Below are 22,251 nucleotides of genomic sequence, written 5' to 3'. Positions count from 1 at the left end.
ATACACATGCTGGCAAAATGAAGCTGGGCCATGGATGCTCATACACTATTTTATACATGAGCAACACACAAAGAGGCTGTGTGAATTGTTCTTCCCCCAGACAGGTGTAACAGCACCAGTGTCTCTGGTCTATGACACTGTGGGTCTTGATACATGAGACGCTTCTGGAATTGGCTGTGTAATTCTGAAAACATACAGTTGTCACTTCAAACTCTAAAATACATGGCTGAGCCATTCTGAAGGCTCAAGTTTACTAGATTACTATTTTGGTGCATTAAAGACACCATGAACTTACTCTCAGATCACAGTGGACTTTGAGATGCAAAGAACTGAATTCTGGGGTTCTGCCTGATTTTTAAGGACAGCAATACTGCAATTAAAGAACACTATCTTCCAACATCTTCAATTAATCAGGCTGTTTTTTTGCTCCCAATAAATTTTTAAGTGAAAGGGTTTGATAAATAGGCAAATTTAAAAAAAAAGAAATGTCTTAGGGGTCTGGAATTTAATCAAAAATTTAAAAAAATTATTAAAGTAATACATAGCTTGGTATAGAAAGTGAAATTAAAACCACACAGTATAAAAAACAGGTCCCTGGTCATCTCCCACTTCCCTCTCCCTCCCCTCTGCCCACTGGAGAACTAACGACTGTAGATCATCTGGGGAAACATTCCTCCAGGTCTTTTCCTCACTGACGTAAGCAGATGTTGTATAGTATACAGTAATCTACAGAAATTAGTGCCACATCATGTATTCACACTCCTTTAAAAATGTTATGGACATTTTTTTCATGCTAACATGCATAGACTTCCTCTTTTTTTTAACGAGACTTACAATCTTCTAATTATATGGATGGATATACTATAATTTATCTGGCCAATGTTCTAACACCTTATTATAAACAATGCTACAATGTAGGTCCTTACACCTATCTTTTTATAATCCCCAAACCAGATTTTCTGGGTCAAGAGATAGGTAATATTTTATTTTGGAAAAGTTAAAATGATAACAAACAGCCTTTCAGAGTTTTCCTCACTGGGTCACCTATTAGCAGTCCAGGAAAATGCTTATTTCATCACATCAGGGCAAACACTGGATGCTGTGAGTCTTTTTAAGTCAAAAATCCTAAACCTCAGTATTTTAATTTCTATTTCTTTGATGATGAGTTGAGGGTCTTTCCATATGTTCATTAGCCATTTGTATTTCTTTTGTGAACTGCTCTATTCCATGTGTTTTGCCCATTTTTTAATTGGGTATTCATATAAGAGCCCTTTTCTTCCTTAAACTCCTCTATCAGAAGATGAACTCTCTCACCACCCGCAGAGCCAGTGTCCCATTACCTGTTTCATAGGAGGTGGTTCCTTCTTGCTCATATCAATGCGTGGTAAATCGGAGATTCCAAATTTTTCTTGGTAATACTGCCGAGTAAATGTATCACAATCATAAATGAAGAAAGTTCTCCCAAGTATAGTGAGCGGCTTCCCAACGATGAAGTCTTTGGCTGTGTACCATTCTAACACCTCCTTATCGGAGATCTCCAGCACGCACTGAGGGAAGTTCTCTAACAAAAGACAGCAGGAAGAAGACAGAGAAAAAGGAGTGAGGATGGGAAGAAAGACGGACACACAACAGCCGGCCATTCCTGAGAACAGCGCGGGTGTGAGCTTCCGCTCTGACTGAGGGTCAGTGACTCCTCCACGCTCCCAGCAGAACACAGGGCTGCGTATTTCTATCTGTGAATGGGACCCATAAATAATGGCCCAGATGGTTTCTGTGAAGTCTCTCTCCCATATTAGGCTTCAGATATCCCTGTTCGGTGTATGTTAGTTGCTCAGTTGTGTCTGACTCTTTGCAACCCCATGGACTGCCAGGCTCCTCTGTCCACGGGTCACTAACCTCAGTAGAATTAAGGTTTAGAAGGAATCATCACAAGAGAAAAGAATAAACGTCTTTCTATAAAGACAGAGTACTGGATCTAGGGTGGGGGTATCCAAGTCATTTAGTTCAACCGCCCACCCATTTGGGGGCTTCCCTGATAGCTCAGTTGGTAAAGAATCCACCTGCAATGCAGAAGAACCCAGTTCGATTCCTGGGTCGGGAAGATCCACTGGAGAAGGGATAGGCTACCCACTCCAGTATTCTTGGGCTTCCCTTGTGGCTCAGCTGGTAAAGAATCCACCTGCAAAGCAGGAGACCTGGGTTTGATCCCTGGGTTGGGAAGATGCCCTGGAGAAGGGAACAGCTACCCACTCCAGTATTCTGGCCTGGAGAATTCCATGGACTTTATAGTCCATGGGGTCCCAAAGAACTGAACACGACTGAGTGACTTTCACTTTCACCCAATCATTTATCCACTCATCTAACAAATTATTAGTGACCACAATTAATAATATGGATAATATTCCTGCCTTGATGGAGGCAACATTCTGTTTGGGGCGGCAGACTCTAAACACACAAAAATGGTTTCATTACAATTGTGATCAATGCTATAAGGGCAGTGTGATCTAGTCCTGTGGCAGAAGGCAGGGACAGTCAGTGTGGATGGTTCCAGTAATCTGTTCATCCGAGGAAATCAACAGATTTCCAAACACAGAATCAACCTTCACTATGTCTGTGAGTCTCTTTCTATTTCATAAATATGTTCACTTGTGTCATATTTTAGATTCCATGTATAAGTGATATCATATGATATTTGTCTTTCTCTTTCATTATCCATTCATACACATACAATGAATATACTCAGCCATAAAAAAGAATGAAATCTTGCCATTTTCCACAGCATGGAGAGACCTAAAGAGTTATTAGGCTAAGTGAATTAAGTTAGAGAAAGACAAATACTGTATGATTTCACTTACATGTTGGATCTAAAAAGTAGACATGGACATGGAAAAACTGACTGTCTCAAAACTGGGGAAAGAATACATCAAGGCTGTATACCGTCACCCTGCTTATTTAACTTATACGCAGAGTACATCATGAAAAACGCTGGGCTGGAGGAAGCACAAGCTGGAATCAAGATTGCCGGGAGAAATATCAATGACCCCAGATATGCAGATGACACCACCCTTATGGCAGAAAGCAAAGAACTAAAGAGCCTCTTGATGAAAGTGAAAGAGGAGAGTGAAAAAGTTGGCTTAAAGCTCAACATTCAGAAAACTAAGATCATGGCATCCAGTCCCATCACTTCATGGCAAATAGATGGGGAAACAGTGGAAACAGTGGCTGACTTTATTTTTTTGGGCTCCAAAATCACTGCAGATGGTGATTGCAGCCATGAAATTAAAAGACGCTTACTCCTTGGAAGGTAAGTTATGACCAACATAGACAGCATATTGAAAAGCAGAGACATTACTTTGTCAACAAAGGTCCGTCTAGTCAAGGCTATGGTTTTTCCAGTGGTCATGTATGGATGTGAGAGTTGGACGGTGAAGAAAGCTGAGTGCCGCAGAATTGATGCTTTTGAACTGTGGTGTTGGAGAAGACTCTTGAGAGTCCCTTGGACTGCAAGGAGATCCAACCAGTCCATCTTAAAGGAAATCAGTCCTGAATCTTCATTGGAAGGACTGTTGCTGAAGCTGAAACTCCAATATTTTGGCCACCTGATGCGAAGAGCTGACTCATTTGAAAAAACCCTGATGCTGGGAAAGATTGAGGGTAGGAGAAGAAGAGGACGACAGAGGATGAGATGGTTGGATGGCATCACCAACTCAATGGACATGAGTTTGAGTAAACTCCAGGAGTTGGTGATGGACAGGGAGGCCTGGCATGCTGTGGTTCATGGTGTCACAAAGAGTCGGACATGACTGAGCGACTGAACTGAACTGAATACACTTCAATTTTATCTTGATATTTTTAACCCCCTTAAATTCAATCCTGGTGGCTCATCTGGTAAAGAATCCGCCTGCAGTGAGGGAGACGTGGGTTCGATCCCCGGGTTGGGAAGATCTCCTGGAGGAGGGAACGGTACCTCCAGTATTCTGGCCTGGAAAATTGCAGGGACTGTACAGTCCGTGGGGTCGAAAAGAATCGGACACAACTGAGTGACTTTCACTTTCACTTTAAATTCAACATTATTCCTTCAGCTTGTATAGTCAATGTTTATTTAGATTCACCTACGTTTTACCATTTTCTTTCTTTACTGCTTCTTACATCTCAGATTTTTACTTCTGGAATCATTTTTTTCTGTATATAAGAGTTTTCCGAGTAAGGGTTAGGTCTTACTAACCTAACTCTGTAAAGGCTCTCCTGAAAAGGCTTCTTCAGTCTTTCTAACTCACACCCGTTGTTCTGAGCTCTGTCTACATGACACATGAGTCAGGAGTCAGATCACCTGGGGCACCTGTGTTACTGTTTAAGTACTCTGAGTGTGTATATGACTTGTCTCCCCAGCCACTGAAAGTGACTGAAGGACAGGCATCCTAGGTCTGGCAGCACTTTTATCTTATCCTCCACAGCACTTGGCACATGACATGGTTCTCAGAGCAGATATTTAACTCTTGTTTAACTGAATTCAATAAGAACTACCCACTGGATAAAGGCCTCTGGAAGTCCATCAGTTGCTTTAATACCATTTCTTTTTCCAGTTAAAGAAATTATTTAGCTGATGGGAGCTTAGCTTTTTCTGTCCTGCTACCATAAGACTAATTGTAACTTTCACAAAAGGATATGTCTCCTATCTTTTCAAAGGACCATACATAGGTCACCTGGCTACCTCTCCATCTACCTCTGATGGAAATTTTGTTAAAATTTGGGAAGTTATAGGAGCGGATGATTACATGTTGAAAGGTTTAAACACAGGTCACATTGATAAGGCAGACAAACAAGGAACCTAAGAGTGAGTTTATGAGATTTACTGACCCTTCTTTATGCCACCCTGAATACATTCCCATTCTTCCTCTCAGTCGTAACTCTAACGTTTGTCAGCTCCAGATGGCAGGCATTTCAGCTCATTTAAGCACCTGGAAGGCCAAAATTAGTCCACAGTCCAATGTCATGGAATTCTAGGAGGGTTCTATGGGAGCTAAGTAGAACAGAGCAGGCAGCAGCTGGACTAAGCTGAACAGGGGCACCAATCCAGTTATTGCTATTTGAGAATGGAAGCTGTTAAAGCAATTATTCTCACTTCTCAAAATAAGAGGGTTTTAAAGTTAACTCTTAATTTAAAAATGATGACAATTTTTATCCCCCTTTCCCCAATCTGCCTCACAGGCAACGATTCTAATGTACTGCTTTTTGGTTTTGTGTGTATTTTACTTTATGTAAATGGTATTGCATTATGCATCTTGTTTTCTTTTTTCTACACAGCAGTATGCATTTAAGATGCACCCATTTGCTTTCTTGTACATTTTGTTTATTGTTTCTAACAACTACATATTTATCAAGCTGTACCTTCACCACATTTTGACTATTCACTCTCCAAGTGATGGAAATCTCTACCTCCTTGCCCCTAAACAACTCTGCATTTTTAAAACACACTCCACAGACCCAGCAACACATGTGGGTAGGCTGGATTGAGCCTTCAGACGGCCGATTTATTTATAACCTCTGAGACAAACTTGCTCAATACCTGGAATTTCTTATCTCTGAGTTCCAAAAAAACAGAGTTAAAAAAAGAAAAAAACAATGAAAGTATTTACAGAGTTCTGTCAGCCATCCAAACATTGGTCAGTACATGTGGCCAAGATGACACTCTTGCAAGAGAAAATTCTTAAACTCTTAAGTCAATAACTAAAGCAAGACCACTTATTCCAGAGAAGTAGTGACAGACAGCATGTCTCAGCTGCATTCTCTTTGCATTCTTACTCCAATTCACAAGGTTATTTTATACCAGCAAAGACAGACCAGGGGCTGATAAAATGGGGATCCACCTTTACGAATCACAGAGATGTCTTTACCACCTGAAGTTATTCCACACAGAAACTTCCTGATTGATTAGGAAGTAGTTGAGGTGAGAAGCAAAGTCCAAAGTGCAATAAGGAAATGGTAAGCTGTACCTCTGAATGAAAACAAGACTGTTGCAGAAAAGCACTAAAAACCTGACATGAAATGGCTCAGAAGCCTTGCCCTTCCACACTTAAATAAATCTCCCACTGCTGTTTTGGTTCTGGTCCCTTGATCTGGATATCAATCATCTCTGCCAGACCATTTCAGAGACAAGCTTGGACTGAGGGGCCAGTAATGGAGGGAAGTTACGGGAGAGCCTACACAACACAGCAGGCGCCTCCCAAGTGTAAAGGGAATGATCACACGATTGAGTAACTCCTCTGAGATCCAAGAAAGGTCCCAATTAATAGAGGGTAAATTGAATTACACATACTTGCATTCTCCACCAAAACCTTGGGCATGCGCTGGCGGTTCATCAGGAGGGGGAAGGGATCTCGCCCATCATTCCGTTCGTGGACCTCTCGAATTTCCACCGTGTCATCCATAAGATAGTAATGAATGATGTAGGTCCGACATTCACCGAACATGCTGTCTGTGTCATCCCAGATGGCATAGAATCGAAGAACCTTTGAAGAACCCAAAGCAGTGACTTAAAGAAAAATTCCACAGGGGGAGAGTTTAACTTAGCTACTTTGGCATTTATGTATCAATGATGAAAAGATTAGCTAGAAAGACTATGAAGTAATCTCAAATGATTATTAAAAAAAAAGTATTCAAAGATACAAAAACATCTGAAATTATAAACCAGATGTCAACAGCTGGAAAGTATTAAGTAATAGGCTTATAAGCTTGTGCTGAGAAAGGATTCATTTTGATCCAAAATATTAGTCAGTGAAAGAGAAGCTGAATTAAAAGAGCAGTGGGCCCTTCATTCAGTGGTTTATAAGTATTAATAAAGATACACATGAATGGTTTGTATATAATTAGTATGGAAAGAATTTTCATTTATTAATCAGTATTTTAGTTCTTTCAACCTCAAAAACACAATCTTTACAAAATAGTAACAGTTATATGACTGATTTAAAGAATGTTTTTAAAAGAACTTGGTAGTGCTAGGTAAAATTTTCTGTACTAAACGGAATTACATTTCTGAGAGAAACAGCAGCAGAGAAGCACTGAGGGTGATCTCGCTGTTTTCTCTTTCCCTTTAGTACAGAGAAGAGAAGACTCAAATCTGCTCTATACACCAGCTCACAAGGGGGAAGACAGGCTGGAACAGAGTTGGAAAATACCCAGAACATTCTGTACTCAAACATCAATGTATTATAACATTTAACAAGGAAGCATCTGCAGTGGGAACGCTTTGAAATTACTATTTTAACATTAGAAACCTACATATATGCAACAGCTTTGAAACATCATAATAATTCACTCAAGGTTTCCCAAAGGATTCTTGGAGATTAATTCATATTTGGGAAAAGAAGTGGGTGGCTGGAAATGTAAAGTTAGGGAGCAGATGGTGCTCAGGAGTTACTTTAAGAGAGAAGTTTGGTGGAACTCACAAAAGTTAACTTCACAATCTTCTTTGAATCTCTGATATGAAACTTAGGGGTTCCTGTACCTGTAACCCCAGGAAGATAGCACTGTACCTGATCAGTTAAAATACAGATGTAATGTTTCAAAATACACACCTACCAAGACAGCTTGCTAATAAGCAGTGCCACTTTTGGGAACAAACCTACTGGGTCACTCACCTACCTGTTTGTCAAAGGTGAGAAACTGCTTGAGTTGATCAAAGTCCGTTGGGGTCACATATTTACGGAGAGGCTGTTTCCGGAGTTCAGTGTAAGGATCTAGTGCCATCTTCTCTGGGGGATTTAGCTCAATTCCTTGACTTTCCAAAAATACCTACGTAATTCAAAATTAATAATGATTATCCTTCTTGAAGCTTCTCAAAGTAAGTGCTAAGTGATGCTGTAAAAATAAACACTAGTATAATAAGAATTTCTAAGCCACTGTCCACATTAACCATCAGTTTAAAGCTTGAGCATGTCTTAGCAGTACCAAGCCTCCGATTGACCCAATTCTGTAATGCAGACAATAACTGAAAATTACCTTAAGTAAAAATGGAAGACCTGGTGGCAAGGTAACTGGCTCCAAATATGAATTCAGATCAATTAGATTTAGGTGCCCAGGAACAGAGGAGAAACTAGGATTGCTTATATATACTTATATAATGCTTATACCTTGGGAACCTAATCATAGTCTGAACAGTATATAATTCATGTCAGGCATGGGGGCAAGCTGGGGTTCCCAGGTGGCACAGTGGTAAAGAATCCCCCTGCCCATAAAGAAGACCCAAGAGATGCAGGTTCAATTCCTACATCAGGAAGATCCCCTGGAATAGGAAATGGCAACCCACTCCAGTATTCCTGCATGGAAAGTTCCACAGAAAGAAGCCTGGTGGGCTACAGTTCATGGGTCCCAAAGAGTCAGACAGGACTGAGTACATCATAGAGCACGTGGTGGCAAGCTGCACAAGGGAAAAGTTAAGCTGAAATCAAATTCCCAGCTTTCCATCTAAATTAAAACAAATTATGATTAAGTACTTCCCACAAAAAAAAAGGAAAAGAAAGAAAACCCACTGATTATTTCAGACCAAAAAATATTTCAGTCAAACAGGAAAGATGAATCAAGGGCTCAAATCTCACTAGAAAAAGTTAAAGCCATATGAATTTGATGTGATCTTGAATTTTACTTTGCTGATTATGAGCAAATATGTATCATTTTAAGTCACTGTATATTTAATACAACTCATTTCTTCTTAAAAGCACAACAAACTAACTTTTTTGTTGAGCACAAAACAACTCTTTCCTGGGGTCTATTTACATTCTGGAACTGGAAATTAACGTGGGTTTCTTTGGGGAATTGTGTGGTTTGCTTTTGGACAATTCCATACAAAATGTACAGAATTCAGGGCCAGAATATACAAGCTCTAGTATCAGTGCTGCTAACTAGCTTGTAATCTTAGTATTTAAAGTTTTGGCAGGAATGTAGAAGCTTCCTGAAGTTGACTATTCTTCCTGTCTCTTAGAAAAAAGCCTAAGCTCTTTGAAGTGGTTATTCTAAAGTGTCCCTGGAGGAGCAGAGAGAAGGGAGTGTCTTTGAGAGCAGAAGAGAGAAGTGGGGGAGGGAATTCCCCTAGACCGGAAAATAAGACACAGACTGGTGGGCCTGAGACAAGCAAGACTCCCTGGGTCTCTGCACAGATGCTCGAAGCCCAGGTGCAGCCCGCCAACACAGGTGTTCAGAGTCTAGTCTCTTACTCAGCACCACACTCCAGAAAGGTGCTCTTGGTCACCAGACAACATGTGGACCCTGGATGACCCCGTTAGGTCTGGGAACGCTACTGCTTCCTTGCTATTCCTAGGGCTCGGAATGTCACGTTCAGTTCACTCTGTCTATGGGACCATTTATGCAGAGCCCGGAGGAGGGGTGGACAGAGGTTCGTGACATTGTACAGGAGACAGGGATCAAGACCATCCCCATGGAAAAGAAATGCAAAAAAGCAAAATGGCTGTCTGAGGAGGCCTTACAGATAGCTGGGAAGAGAAGAGAAGTGAAAAGCAAAGGAGAAAAGGAAAGATATTCCCATCTGAATGCAGAGTTCCAAAGAATAGCAAGGAGAGATAAGAAAGCCTTCCTCAGCGATCAGTGCAAAGAAATAGAGGAAAACAACAGATTGGGAAAGACTAGAGATCTCTTCAAGAAAATTAGAGATACCAAAGGAACATTTCATGCAAAGATAGGCTCGATAAAGGACAGAAATGGTATGGACCTAACAGAAGCAGAAGACATTAAGAAGAGATGGCAAGAATACACAGAACTGTACAAAAAAGATCTTCACGACCCAGATAATCACGATGGTGTGATCACTCACCTAGAGCCAGACATCCTGGAATGTGAAGTCAAGTGGGCCTTAGAAGGCATCACTATGAACAAAGTTAGTGGAGGTGATGGAATTCCAGTTGAGCTATTTCAAATCCTCAAAGATGATGCTGTGAAAGTGCTGCACTCGATATGCCAGCAAATTTGGAAAACTCAGCAGTGGCCACAGGACTGGAAAAGGTCAGTTTTGATTCCAATCCCAAAGAAAGGCAATGCCAAAGAATGCTCAAACTACCGCACAATTGCACTCATCTCACATGCTAGTAAAGTAATGCTCAAAATTCTCCAAGCCAGGCTTCAGCAATACGTGAACCATGAACTTCCAGATGTTCAAGCTGGTCTTAGAAAAGGCAGAGGAACCAGAGATCAAATTGCCAACATCCCCTGGATCATCGAAAAAGCTAGAGAGTAGTAGAAAAACATCTATTTCTGCTTTATTGACTATGCCAAAGCCTTTGACTGTGTGGATCACAATAAACTGTGGAAAATTCTGAAAGAGATGGGAATACCAGACCATCTGACCTGTCTCTTGAGAAACCTGTATGCCAGTCAGGAAGCAACAGTTAGAACTGGACATGGAACAACAGACTGGTTCCAAATAGAAAAAGGAGTACGTCAAGGCTGTATATTGTCACCCTGCTTATTTAACTTATATGCAGAGTACATCATGAGAAACGCTGGGCTGGAAGAAACACAAGCTGGAGTCAAGATTGCCAGGAGAAATATCAATAACCTCAGATATGCGGATGACACCACCCTTATGGCAGAAAGTGAAGAAGAACTAAAGAGCCTCTTGATGAAAGTGAAAGAGGAGAGTGAAAAAGTTGGCTTAAAGCTCAACGTTCAGAAAACTAAGATCATGGCATCTGGTCCCATCACTTCATGGGAAATAGATGGGGAAACAGTGGAAACAGTGTCAGACTTTATTTTTTTGGGCTCCAAGATCACTGCAGATGGTGATTGCAGCCATGAAATTAAAAGACGCTTACTCCTTGGAAGGAAGGTTATGGCCAACCTAGATAGCATATTTAAAAGCAGAGACATTACTTTGCCAACAAAAGTCCGTCTAGTCAAGGCTATGGTTCTTCTAGTGGTCATGTATGGATGTGAGAGTTGGACAGTGAAGAAAGCTGAGCGCCGCAGAATTGATGCTTTTGAACTGTGGTGTTGGAGAAGACTCTTGAGAGTCCTTTGGACTGCAAGGAGATCCAATCAATCCATCCTAAAGGAGATCAATCCTGGGTGTTCATTGGAAGGTCTGATGTTGAAGCTGAAACTCCAATACTTTGGCCACCTCATGCGAAGGGTTGACTCATTGGAAAAGACCCTAATGCTGGGTAGGATTGGGGGCGGGAGGAGAAGGGGATGACAGAGGATGAGATGGTTGGATGGCATCACCGACTCGATGGATATGGGTTTGGGTAGACTCTGGGAGTTCGTGATGGACAGAGAGGCCTGGCGTGCTGCGATTCATGGGGTCGCAAAGAGTCAGACACAACTGAGCGACTGAACTGAACTGAGGAGGGGTGGAGAATGGATGGTGATGATGATATGTGTGAATAGAGATGGTGCCTTGTCCAAATCACACTGTAAAGACAGTTTCCTTTCTTATTAACTCATAGGTCCAGTCACGGTGAAAACCATCAAATTAGGTAAGATGTAGACAAACTTTATTATAGGAGCCAACTTCTAACAGATCAGTTATTGAAAATAAAATCTAATCATCAGTGCCTGAAACACTCAGCTCTTATCTATCAGTCATTAGACCTTTATCATCCACAAATGTCTGTATTTGCAAATTTGTCTACCTACTAAACCTTATCAACTTAATCAACCCTTGTGGAACTTTTGTGGTCCTTTTCAGCCGAGCATGGAGCAGTGGAAATTCTGAGTTGTCTGATGCACACTCTCAGCTGAGACTGAACATTGGGAAATTCTGCCTTGTTTCAGTTTTCACAGTGAACGAACGTCCTTTTCAGACTATTTGGAGCCAGCCACTTTTTCTCACTTGTTTGCTTTCTGTAGGCGATTCTGCAGTTTGAAGTGGCCCCCAAACTTTGTGCTACGGTGCTGTCTCATGTTCTCAGTACAAGAGGATTGATAAGTACTCAGTACATCTAGGAACGGTTAAAGTGCTGAATTTCATGTTACCTACATTTTAGCACAAAAAATAAAATGCAGCTGTGATGTACCTGAAGGAAAAATTACAAGTGTCAGCTAAGCATCATTCAGGCATAATTTACAGTACTGTTGGCCATGACCTCAATGCTAATGAATCAATAATCTGTCAACAGAAACAACACACAGAACAAGACCGTGTATTGACCACAGGCTTGTAGGAACCCAACTCTGCATTTCTCTTAGGAGCAATGGTTCAGTATTTGTTAATTCAGTGTCTGTGAATTCTGCACTGCACATAAGTACCATTAATAATGAGAAGTGACTGTAACTGGCTTAGATCAACAGCTCAGGGATCAACTTGCAATGTTCAAACTGTAAAGATGTGACTGTAAAAACAATAGTGATACCTCATATTCATACAACACTTCATAATTTTTCATCGGTGGCACAATCCTGGAACTGCCTATGATTAAAAGGACTTCAAAAACCTAAAAAGAGATATCAAGACCCATTTGAGGGGGACGGTCTCTCAAAGATGGTCTGGTACCTCCACTCTCTCTACGGTTTTCTTGGCTGCTCTAGGGGCAGCACGGATGCCATGGCTCCCTCCCTCACTGCCCTGAGGTCCTGCCCCTGAGACACCTCGTCAGTGAGGCCTTCTCTGGCCAGCCTTCACATACCGCACCCCCTCCAACTCCAACCCCTTTCCCCTCTTCAGTTTCTTCCATAGCTCTCTGAAGCATCTGACAAAGATTTGTTTGCTTATTATTTGTCTCCTCCAACCAGAATGTAATAACTTCCATAAGGGCAAATCTTTATACCTGGCACTCAGAACAGTGCCTGGCATTCAGCAGGCACTAAGTATTTGCTAAATAAATTACTAATTAAAAAAACAATCATTGAGTGAACTCACAGGGGCTCGGTGCATGGTAAAACTTAAGCACATTTGGCATTATGTCACATGGGATTAAAGGCATAAAAAATTTAGGAACTGTATCTTTGCTAAAGCAAATTTGCAATTATTTACTAATACCTACACTTTGTGCTAAAGAAAGTGCTCTCTTTCGCTCTTTTTCTTCTCTCTACAATTAAAGCTGTCAAAAATCCATCACATATGAAAGAGAAATGAGGATTTTTCTCAATATGTGTTTTATTTAAAAATGGTTTTATTCCAGGAATTTTTTAGATAGCAAGTTTTCCTAGTATACAGCAAGTATGAGTTCCAGAAAAAATACAAATTGCACAAAAAACTTTTGGCTCATATCTGCTAGTAGAGATAGTGCTATTTTTGTAGATCCAGACTTAAGCTAAATTGCCCAAGGTCTCTTTCATATTTCTACCCCTTCAAGGGTCCCAGCTCCACTACTCTCTATCCGAACTGGCATGTGAACTGATTTCTAACCAAATGATTCAGCCACAATGGGAGTTTAACTTTATTACTCAAATCTCCATTTAGGATATGTACCAATATCGTCATGAGCAGAATGATGTCACCGTGCAGTGATGGGGCATGTGTGCTAAGTCGCTTCAGTCATGTCTGACTGTGTGACTCTATAGACTGCAGCCCGCCAGGTTCCTCTGTCCATGGGATTCCACAAGCAAGAACTCTGGAGTGGGTTGCCATGCCCTCCTCCAGGGCATCTTTCCAACCCAGGGATCGAACCTGCATCTCTTACATCTCCTGAATTGGCAGGCAGGCTCTTTATCACTAGCGCCACCTGGGAAGCCCATGATGCCACACATGACATACACAAAGGCCAAGTTAACCTACATATTAATCCACTCAGGACAGAGGATCAATGCCCTCCTCTTACCCTAACAAGTGACATGTATTCTCTCCTAGATTAGAACAATGCCTCAGACACCAAAACTTCCAAAAACACATACTATACCTGTGTGAACTTGTCACAGTCAACAATGCGGAAAGTTTTGCCATAAATTGTGATGTTTATTCCTCTGTTTAGGTCTTTCCAATGGTAATGGTCTCCCCGGTCATTCTTGGCGAGGCGCTGGCGTTTGATTAACTTTCCTTGAGGGATCCCAGAGTTTTCCACAATAGGCTCTACGACAGACATGCTGTCATCTTCCAGATAGTAGTAAATGTGCACTTGGCGGATCCTGTAATGTTCCTCAGTTGACATAGGAACATCTTCTTGGAAATAGGCATCAAATTTAAGCACCTGTAATACAGAAGGGCGGGAGAAATGGTGTGTTAGTGTCTCATCAAAAAATACCAAGTCCCTTCTCATGCCGAGAACCACTCAGGGAGGTTCAAATACTCATCATTCCCCCCTTGTAATTCAAAGGCTGCCAAACTACGATCACAGGACAAATCTACCCCTGCTGTCTGTTTCTATAGAACCTGCAACTAAGAACAGTTTTTAATACATTTAAATGGTTGAAAAATCAAAAGGAGAACAAAATTTCAAAACACATGGGAACCATACAACATAACATATAATTGCTAATGGCTGCTTTCCCATGATAAGGGCAGAGTTGAGTAGTTGGACTGCTGCTGTGGACTGAATTATGTCCCCACCTCCACAATATGCAGTGTTGGAAACTTAACCTTCAACATGACTATATTTGGAGTTAAGGTGTTAGGAGCTAAGTAAGATAACATGAGTTCTGAGGGTAGAGCCCCAATCCAAAAGAACTGGTGGCCTTCTAAGAAGAGGAAGACAGCTCTCTCCCTCCCTCTCAGCACGTGTGCACTGAGGAAAGGCCATACGAAGACACAGCAAGAAGGCAGCTGTCTGAAAGGTAGGAAGAAAGCCTTCACCAGAAACCAAATCAACAGCAATCTTGGACTTGAAGCCTCCAGAACTGTGGGAAATTAATTCCTATTGTTTAAGCCACCTGTCTGTCTGCATTTTATTATGGCAGCTCAAGTAGACTAAGTCATTAAGCCCCAAATATTTACTATTTTACCCTTTGCTGACCTCTGAACTAAATACTCAAAATATGGGTAGATGGTTTACTAATGTGTTCCTTAAAGACAACTCTACCAGCCTTATTTCAACATCAAAAATTCCATTTCGAATTTGTGAAAAGGATAAGAAATTTGGACAAGATGATGACTTTTGGTTTCAAAATGAAAACGAAATCTCAAGTCCATTTCTTTAGAAGTGGGGTCCCTTTTAAACATATATTAATGACATATTCATTCTTAGAGACTTTATATGAATGAATCTCAAATCGACCACCCACCACAACATCTTTGGGTGGCTTGTAGATAGCCGTTTTGTGCTCAGAAACAACCATCCCAGATGGAGCAAATCCCAGGTCTTCTGGAAGCAGCAGCATCAGTGTAAAGCCAAAATGGCATAAAATGGGATTTTTTAAGTTTCTATTATTCTATCTTTAACATTTCTTTTCAAGGCAAGAACATATTAGAATGATGTTTCAGGGAAGCAAGAGTGTTAACCCAAACTCAACTCTATTAAAACAAGGGGAACAAAGCAAGGAGATTCTTTAGCAAAGACAAATCATGGCTCAAAGGAGGAGAAGATGAAATAATGTATAACGTCTACTGTGGAAGAATAAGATAAAAACCAAAAAAGAATGGGCAACTGCACAGCAGAAATATGAATATAATGGAGTCAGGGCCTTAAAACTCATAATAAAAAGATGAAATGGATGAATGTAGCAGAATGTTTAAAGCAGAAAAATCATACAGTAAAAGCCAAATACAAAGATCCTTTTAAAGTAACATTTTACAGCAACTGCAAAGAATGAAATGAAGACATGATCAGTAATTCATGTACATAATAGCCAGTATTTGAACCGCAGACTTACACAGATTTATCTGAGAAGATAACTTTGGTAGTGCAGATGGGGGGCTCGAATTTAGGCTTATGGAATTTAAGTGACAACATAGTTAATACTGAAGGAGGTGACTTGAGATGTAGAGCTGGGTTTGGGGAAAGATGTCAACATTAGAGAAAAATCAAAATGACTCAAACATTTTGACCTGAGCAACTGAAAAAAATGGAACTACAATCAAATTGATATGGGGGAGACTGTAGTGGAGCATATTTGGGGGGTGGGGAAACAAAATTAGGGGTTTGGTTTGGAACATGTTTACTTTTGAGATATCCATTAAACATTCAAGAGGAGATGTCAAATGGGTAACTCCTCTAGAATACAGGACACAGTTCATCATGTAAAGGACATTTCAAGGCAAGAGTCTGGAGTCAAGGAGTGAGCAAAGACAAAGGAGAAGAACAAACACTGAACCCTGGGGCACACCCAGCTTCCTAAGCCATCTGTTTTCTAAGGTGGAGGGGATGCAGATACCTTTGGCAACAGAACGTTGGCCTCAGAATGGGAGGCAGGGAAAAGATACATATACACACACCACATTTTAAAGGCTCAATTAAGCAGAATTTTATGCATTCTATTTTTTAAAATGTTAATGAGTTATTTAAAAGCAAACCTTATAGAATTCTGTCATATGATCAGTACAAATGAATCCTAATCTATCTTTGTGCACTTACAGTGGTGAATTGCGACCACTGTAGGCTAGAGTAGCTGGGCAGTGGTTACATCTTCCTAGGGAAGTGATGTACTCAGAGCTGTGCTTTGAGGAATAAACCAAGCAGAAAGAAGGTAGGTATTTTTTTTTTTTTTAAGACAGGATGGTATGACCCTAGGTAGAGAAGCAGTCCCCTGAGCGTTTGAAATGGCAGTAGGATGAAGGATGAAAAAGATGAAAGAAGAACACCACAAACAGAGTGGGAAGTCAGCCTGGGGAATGATGAGAATGGTACAGGAGCAAAGCGGAAGACGCAGGCACTCCCTGGAGATGTCCTGGTCTTTATCATCTACATAAGAGATCGTTATATTCAGTTATATTCTAATCATGAGGAATGGCATGAAGAATGTCCAAAATATGGACACATATCTTGGCTATGAAGTGGATTTCTGGGTATTCTCAAAAAATTTAAACTCTGATTTAATTCACAGAACCTGTAATTTCCTTACTGCAAACAAAAAAAAATCTTAGGTTCAAAACCATGCAGTTAACTACTCTACTTCACAATCCATGGTAAGAATTGTTTATCAAGAAATTATGATGATCCAAGTAAAATGAATAGAAAAAATGTAAATATTCTTTTCACAACAATTATCTTTAAAGAAATGAATTGTAGTATTTAAAAAGTATAAATTAAGTAATGACAATTAGCATAATTACATAGAAAAACAAAAAATAAGAAGCTTATTTCCTATTAGGCACAATTTTCTCTCTTTGAATTTTATTAATACTTTTTCACTTTCTGGTTTACAAGAGTTATTTGCTATTGCTTTCAGTAAAAACTGAACATAACCATTTATATCTTGATAAACTGTTAAAACCTGCCTGCAAACGCCAGAGACATAAGAGATGCAGGTTTGATCCCTAGGTCGGGAAGATCCCCTGAAGGAGGGCATGGCAGGCTACTGCAGCATTTCTGCCTGAAGAATTCCATGGACAGAGGAGCCTGCTGGGCCCCAGTCCATAGGGTCACAAAGAGTCAGACACAGCTGAAGCGACTTAACATAGCACAGACTTAAAAATGCCTCTCTCACGCCTCCCGTATTCTCAGCGCTCTCCCTTTTCTGTTGGCTTTGCAGCGCCTGTCACAGCTGAAAATTAACTGGAGAAGCAAGAACCAAGTTAAGACGGACAAAATCATTTCACTGACGATGGATGTTCAGGTTCAGCCTATGAAAGGACATGCCAACGTGTTGGTATCAAATGAGTTAGCTGAGATGGGGAAGGGGGAGATGATAGAGATTATGGCTGATACAGTAAAAAAACTTTCTTCTGATTAAGTGATTACCAGTGCAAATGGCCAATTTCCACCACAAGATTATTTTGTACCTTTCTGCCTCTAGCTTCAATAAGTACTCTGTAAGACCAAGAAAACAGACAAGTAATATAGGCCAGGAGTAAATGAAGACAGCTAACTACTGATTAGTAGTTGTCACATTCAGTTATATATAGACATCACTGGGAAATGAGAATCAATGAAGGGTTGGGGTGACACCCAAGTTTCTTAAAAGTTCCGTCAGTAATTCTGCTGCATGGCCAGGCTTAGGACAACCTCTCCTTAGTGAAAAGAGAAAGCTCACTGACAAGGAAAATCAAGAATGATATGGAAATGTTAACAGATGGAAATAAAACAACTCACATTACAAAAGCATAAGAATAAATAAAACAAAAATGTTATACTACCCTTTGGTTAAGTTATGACAAATCTGAAATGTTCCCTGAAAAACAAAAACTTACAGAAACAGCCTAGACAAAAACCGACAATAGATGAAGTCATTTTCACGATATTTTGCATTTCACAGAGATTAAGAATTTGTCATTACTGCAGAATACAGAACTTTTAAAATGTGGAAAACAAATCAAACAGGTAAACACAGCAATATAAACTCAAGAATTCAGAACCATCCCATCCTACTTTTTAAAACAGTATTTAGAAAATATTTCAGTGACATCTACAGGGAATTATTTTCTGTAATCAGCTTCCTGAGTAAAGAAAGAGTCTTTCAATCCTCAGTCCAGCTGTCTGTGACTAAGGGTTGAGGCATTTGAACAATTTTCTCCTCAGAGAATCTGGAAAGCCTGTGGTTTACTACTGACTTTTCTGCAAACAGCTGGCTCTCAGAAATCTGAATTTGAGGGGTACCCTTTGATCCCAGATGATACCTTTTTGTCGAAAGCCACATGCGCAGGAACAAACTCTGCGGGCGGGGCCTGCCTGGGCTGGCCATACGTGAGGATTGGGACCATGTTGGCCAGCTCGTCCAGATCAGCCTGGGACAGCTGGTTGACCTGGAGCCTGTCCCCACCAATCCCAACTGTTGGACGTCGAACAACTGCATAGCCATTCCTGTAGCCCAGCGTCTGGCTTCTATGAAATGCTGTTTTCTGAAGAAAAAAAGAAGTGTGTCATGATATAACAAATATTTGTTAGGTAGAAAAGCTAAGTTCCAAAGGTATCAGATTCAACCTTTACTTATAAACATCCATAAACCTTGTATCAAAAATTTTACCTGCATGAGAAGGTTCTTGTATTTTAAGCTAAAACACATGGCCAGGAACAAAGAGGGAGGCAGCAGGCTGAGCTTAAAATAAAACTTCAAGCCCTGTTACTGAACATCCAATTTTAATTATCAGCTCACCTGCCACAAAAAACTAAACTATCTTTATGTAGACTCCTAATTTTGTACTATCTTATCTGGTGGTCATAAGTCATGGAACCAAAATGATCCAAATCTGTGAAATGAATTCTTATCTGAAGTGAAAGGCCCTCTTGCTACAGTGACACTAATATATTCATGTAACTCTTTGGAAAGCAAATGTATATTATGGATTTAAAGTCAAACTCAATAATTCCACTCTCCATCCTTTAAGGATATAATCCAAAATCATGGGAAAGAACAATATGCCTAAGGCTGGCAATTACAATATTAATTACAATATAGCAAAACATGAGAAGCAATCTAAAAGACAAGCAGGAGCAAATGATGGAAAGCTCACTTAATGGGCTATTATGCAGCTATTAAAATACTGGTTTTGAAGACCATGTGGCAACCTGGGGGAAATGTTTATGATTTAATAAGCTCAGAAAAGCAGCTTATGAAATTATACACACACTACAATTACAAGCATGCAAACAGGTACATAAAAAGACTGCTTTGGAGAATGTTCTCTGTTCTATACATTTCTGAATTATATTGTTGTTCTTTTTTTACAGTCAACACATTCTTTTTGATAACTGGAAAAAACAAAAGATTATATAAAAAAGAAACAAGTGAAAAGGAAATATTTTTGAAGGAAGGAGATCAAAACAGTGGCACGGGGACCCAGCCTCCCCACCACTCCACAAAGATCAACGGTCAGACAGCTATCCACAAACAAGAGCTCTGGAAGAGGTCCATGTAGTAGGTTTAAGCAACTCAGTGGGATAAAACACCAAGGATATTCATACAGGAAGAGAAGGAAGACTACCTCATTCTGTCTGCATCATCCCATTCTCCAAACCAGCACTGTTCAATGCCAGGAGACAACTTCCCCTCAACAGGAAAGGAAGAGCCAAATGAGGAGTCAGTCTCCAGTCTTTTTTACCTTACCTTCATGACCAAGGAGAGAAACATAGTTAAATTGTTAAACTACATAAATATAATGATTATTGTTTCATCTTTGAAAATCAGCCTATTGAATCTTAATGCTGACCTTCCAACACATATTTCAGCAACACTGAAATTCCAGTATTAAAATCATAATTTTGTCAAGGGATAAACTGTCGGAGGGAAAAAAAACCGCAAGCCTTTTTTTTTTTTGGTCTCTTCAGTTTTGTCTAGAGGATACAACTAAAAACACTTAAGGTAGGGGAGGAATGAAACAAAATCCAAACAGGAATCTTTTATAAAAATGTTAAAAGCGAAAAGAAAAGGGCTACGGAAGAAAAAACAAGAACACATCAATTGTGTCAGAGGGAACTAAAGTGCAATTATCTCCCACAAAGCACCTGAGGATGGTTCGGGAGGAAGACGGCCAAGTGTTGAAAATTTAACTTCCCGAGCAAGAGCATTTGGGAAAGAAGATTAAATAAGACTGCAGAAAAAGTCGAAATGCTGGACAGAAAAGGAGATGGGGCTTGGTAGAAGCATAAATGAGACCGCGGGAAAGGACCTGACAGAAAGAAGCCAACAGATGGAAATGCAGTTGGGAGTGGGAGCGATTACTGGGTCTAGGATTCAGAAGAGGAAAAATGCGGGCGGCAATGATGGGCTTGGGGAGAGTGGGCGGGATGGGGCTGTGGAAATAAGGACGAAGGCGTATAGAGGTTGCGTCGGGGAAGGGGCCCAGGTTGAGGGAAGAAGAGTTTAAGGATGGAACTGGGCAGAGAAGGGTATGCAGAAGGGAGAATGAACTAGGGAGAAGGCCCAAGGAGCTCGGGAACCAGGTGGGGAAGACCAGCAAGAGCAGGGCACCAAGGAAGAAGGCTGGGAGGCCAACAGACTGCCAGGATGGAGTGGAAAAACCAGAGAGGGATGGGCGGAGAGCAAACTGGGGAAAGAGGGTGAGGTTGGGGGTGGGGGGAAGAGAACAGAGTTGAGGGCAGAGAAAGGGTTTGAAGGGGAAAAGGGCAAACTCGCGTGGACGAGAAGAGAAGCAACCTGCTGCGAGCCCTCCGAGGCTGCCAGGAGGTGGGGACAGGGGGTTGGCCGGAGAAGTCCTCACCGTTAAGTCCTTAAAGGACGTGCCTGGGAGAAAGGGCAGGCCGTGCACTGGATTAGACACCATCGCGGCCGCTCTCGCCGCCGCCACCCGGGTCGGGTTTGGCTCTCCCGCGTTGCCAGGGGGACCAGCGGCGTTCTGGGCGGCCCGGCAGCTCCATGGTAACGCCAAACACGCCGAGCGCTCGCGGAAGAGGGGCTGGCCCTGAGACGCAGGCGTGCCCGGCCCGCGCGTGCGCAGCCCGTGGACTAGGCGTTCTCGCGGGAGTGTGGCCGAGGGGAGCTGGCCCCGCCCCGCGCGGTCACGTGAGAACGCGGGGCGGGAGGAGGTGGTTGTGGGATGACGTGATGGTTCTCCCCTTGAGGGCCCGGGTTCGGGGCGGGCCCTTAGATCAGTGACAGGGGAAGGGGCGGTCCTTCCTTCGCTCCACCCCAGTCCTCACCTCGCCCCGCCCGCTCGCTCTTCTCCCACCTGTGGGAAAAAGGCTCTTGTCCCAGTTCACACGGAAGTGTCACTGCGGTTCCGGTTGAAAGTGTTACTTCTCCCGAACCCGTGCTTCCCTGGGGCCAGGGACTCAGAATTACTCATGATTGTAATTCTGTTGTTCAAGGATGTTCAATAAACAAAAGCAACTGACTGGTGCCTAATCCTCCAACTACTGCATTCAAGTTTTTTCCTACTTTACCTTTCTAAAGGAAATGGCAACCCACTCCAGTATTCTTGCCTGGAGAATCCCATGGACAGAGGAGCCTGGTGGGCTACATACAGTCCAGGGGTCGCCAAGAGTCGGACACGACTGAGCGACTAAGCGCAGCACATTCTGCTTCTTCACCGTCCTTCACAGGCCTTGGGGAGAGTCTTACGTATTCACCGCAGGACACTCAGTATTTGTTGACTCGAGAGCTACAAGGCACTCCTGTCAATTCTCCGAGTCTCTAGTATCCACTACCTACAGTTGCAATAGAAAGATCAGACCCACGAGGGGAAATACAGCTTCCAAGAAAAATTTGTCATAGGAGAGAAGCAGATAAGTGCGGTGATAAATTGTCAAAACCGTAGGT

General features: G+C 41.5%; 1 protein-coding gene across 1 annotated transcript in view; it reads right to left on the bottom strand.

Annotated features, from left to right (window-relative positions):
• EFHC1 (EF-hand domain containing 1) overlaps positions 1-21,287 on the bottom strand; it is a 41,394-nt gene extending 20,107 nt beyond the window's left edge. Inside the window, exons 1-6 of the mRNA XM_081517361.1 lie at positions 21,194-21,287; positions 18,653-18,874; positions 13,845-14,132; positions 7,642-7,791; positions 6,317-6,509; positions 1,341-1,561 (exon numbers count right to left, since the gene is read on the bottom strand). Coding sequence (XP_081373487.1) covers positions 1,341-1,561; positions 6,317-6,509; positions 7,642-7,791; positions 13,845-14,132; positions 18,653-18,874; positions 21,194-21,256 — 1,137 coding nt within the window. The 5' untranslated portion in view covers positions 21,257-21,287. The remainder of the gene's footprint in view (positions 1-1,340; positions 1,562-6,316; positions 6,510-7,641; positions 7,792-13,844; positions 14,133-18,652; positions 18,875-21,193) is intronic.
• Positions 21,288-22,251: the final 964 nt, after the last annotated feature.

This window comes from Giraffa tippelskirchi, chromosome 8 (assembly GCF_054371585.1).
Source record: "Giraffa tippelskirchi isolate mGirTip1 chromosome 8, T2T-mGirTip1v1.2.pri, whole genome shotgun sequence".
In the NCBI taxonomy this organism is placed as follows: Eukaryota; Metazoa; Chordata; class Mammalia; order Artiodactyla; family Giraffidae; genus Giraffa; species Giraffa tippelskirchi.
Note: the sequence above shows the minus strand (reverse complement) of the source record. Positions and strands in the feature narration are given on the sequence as shown.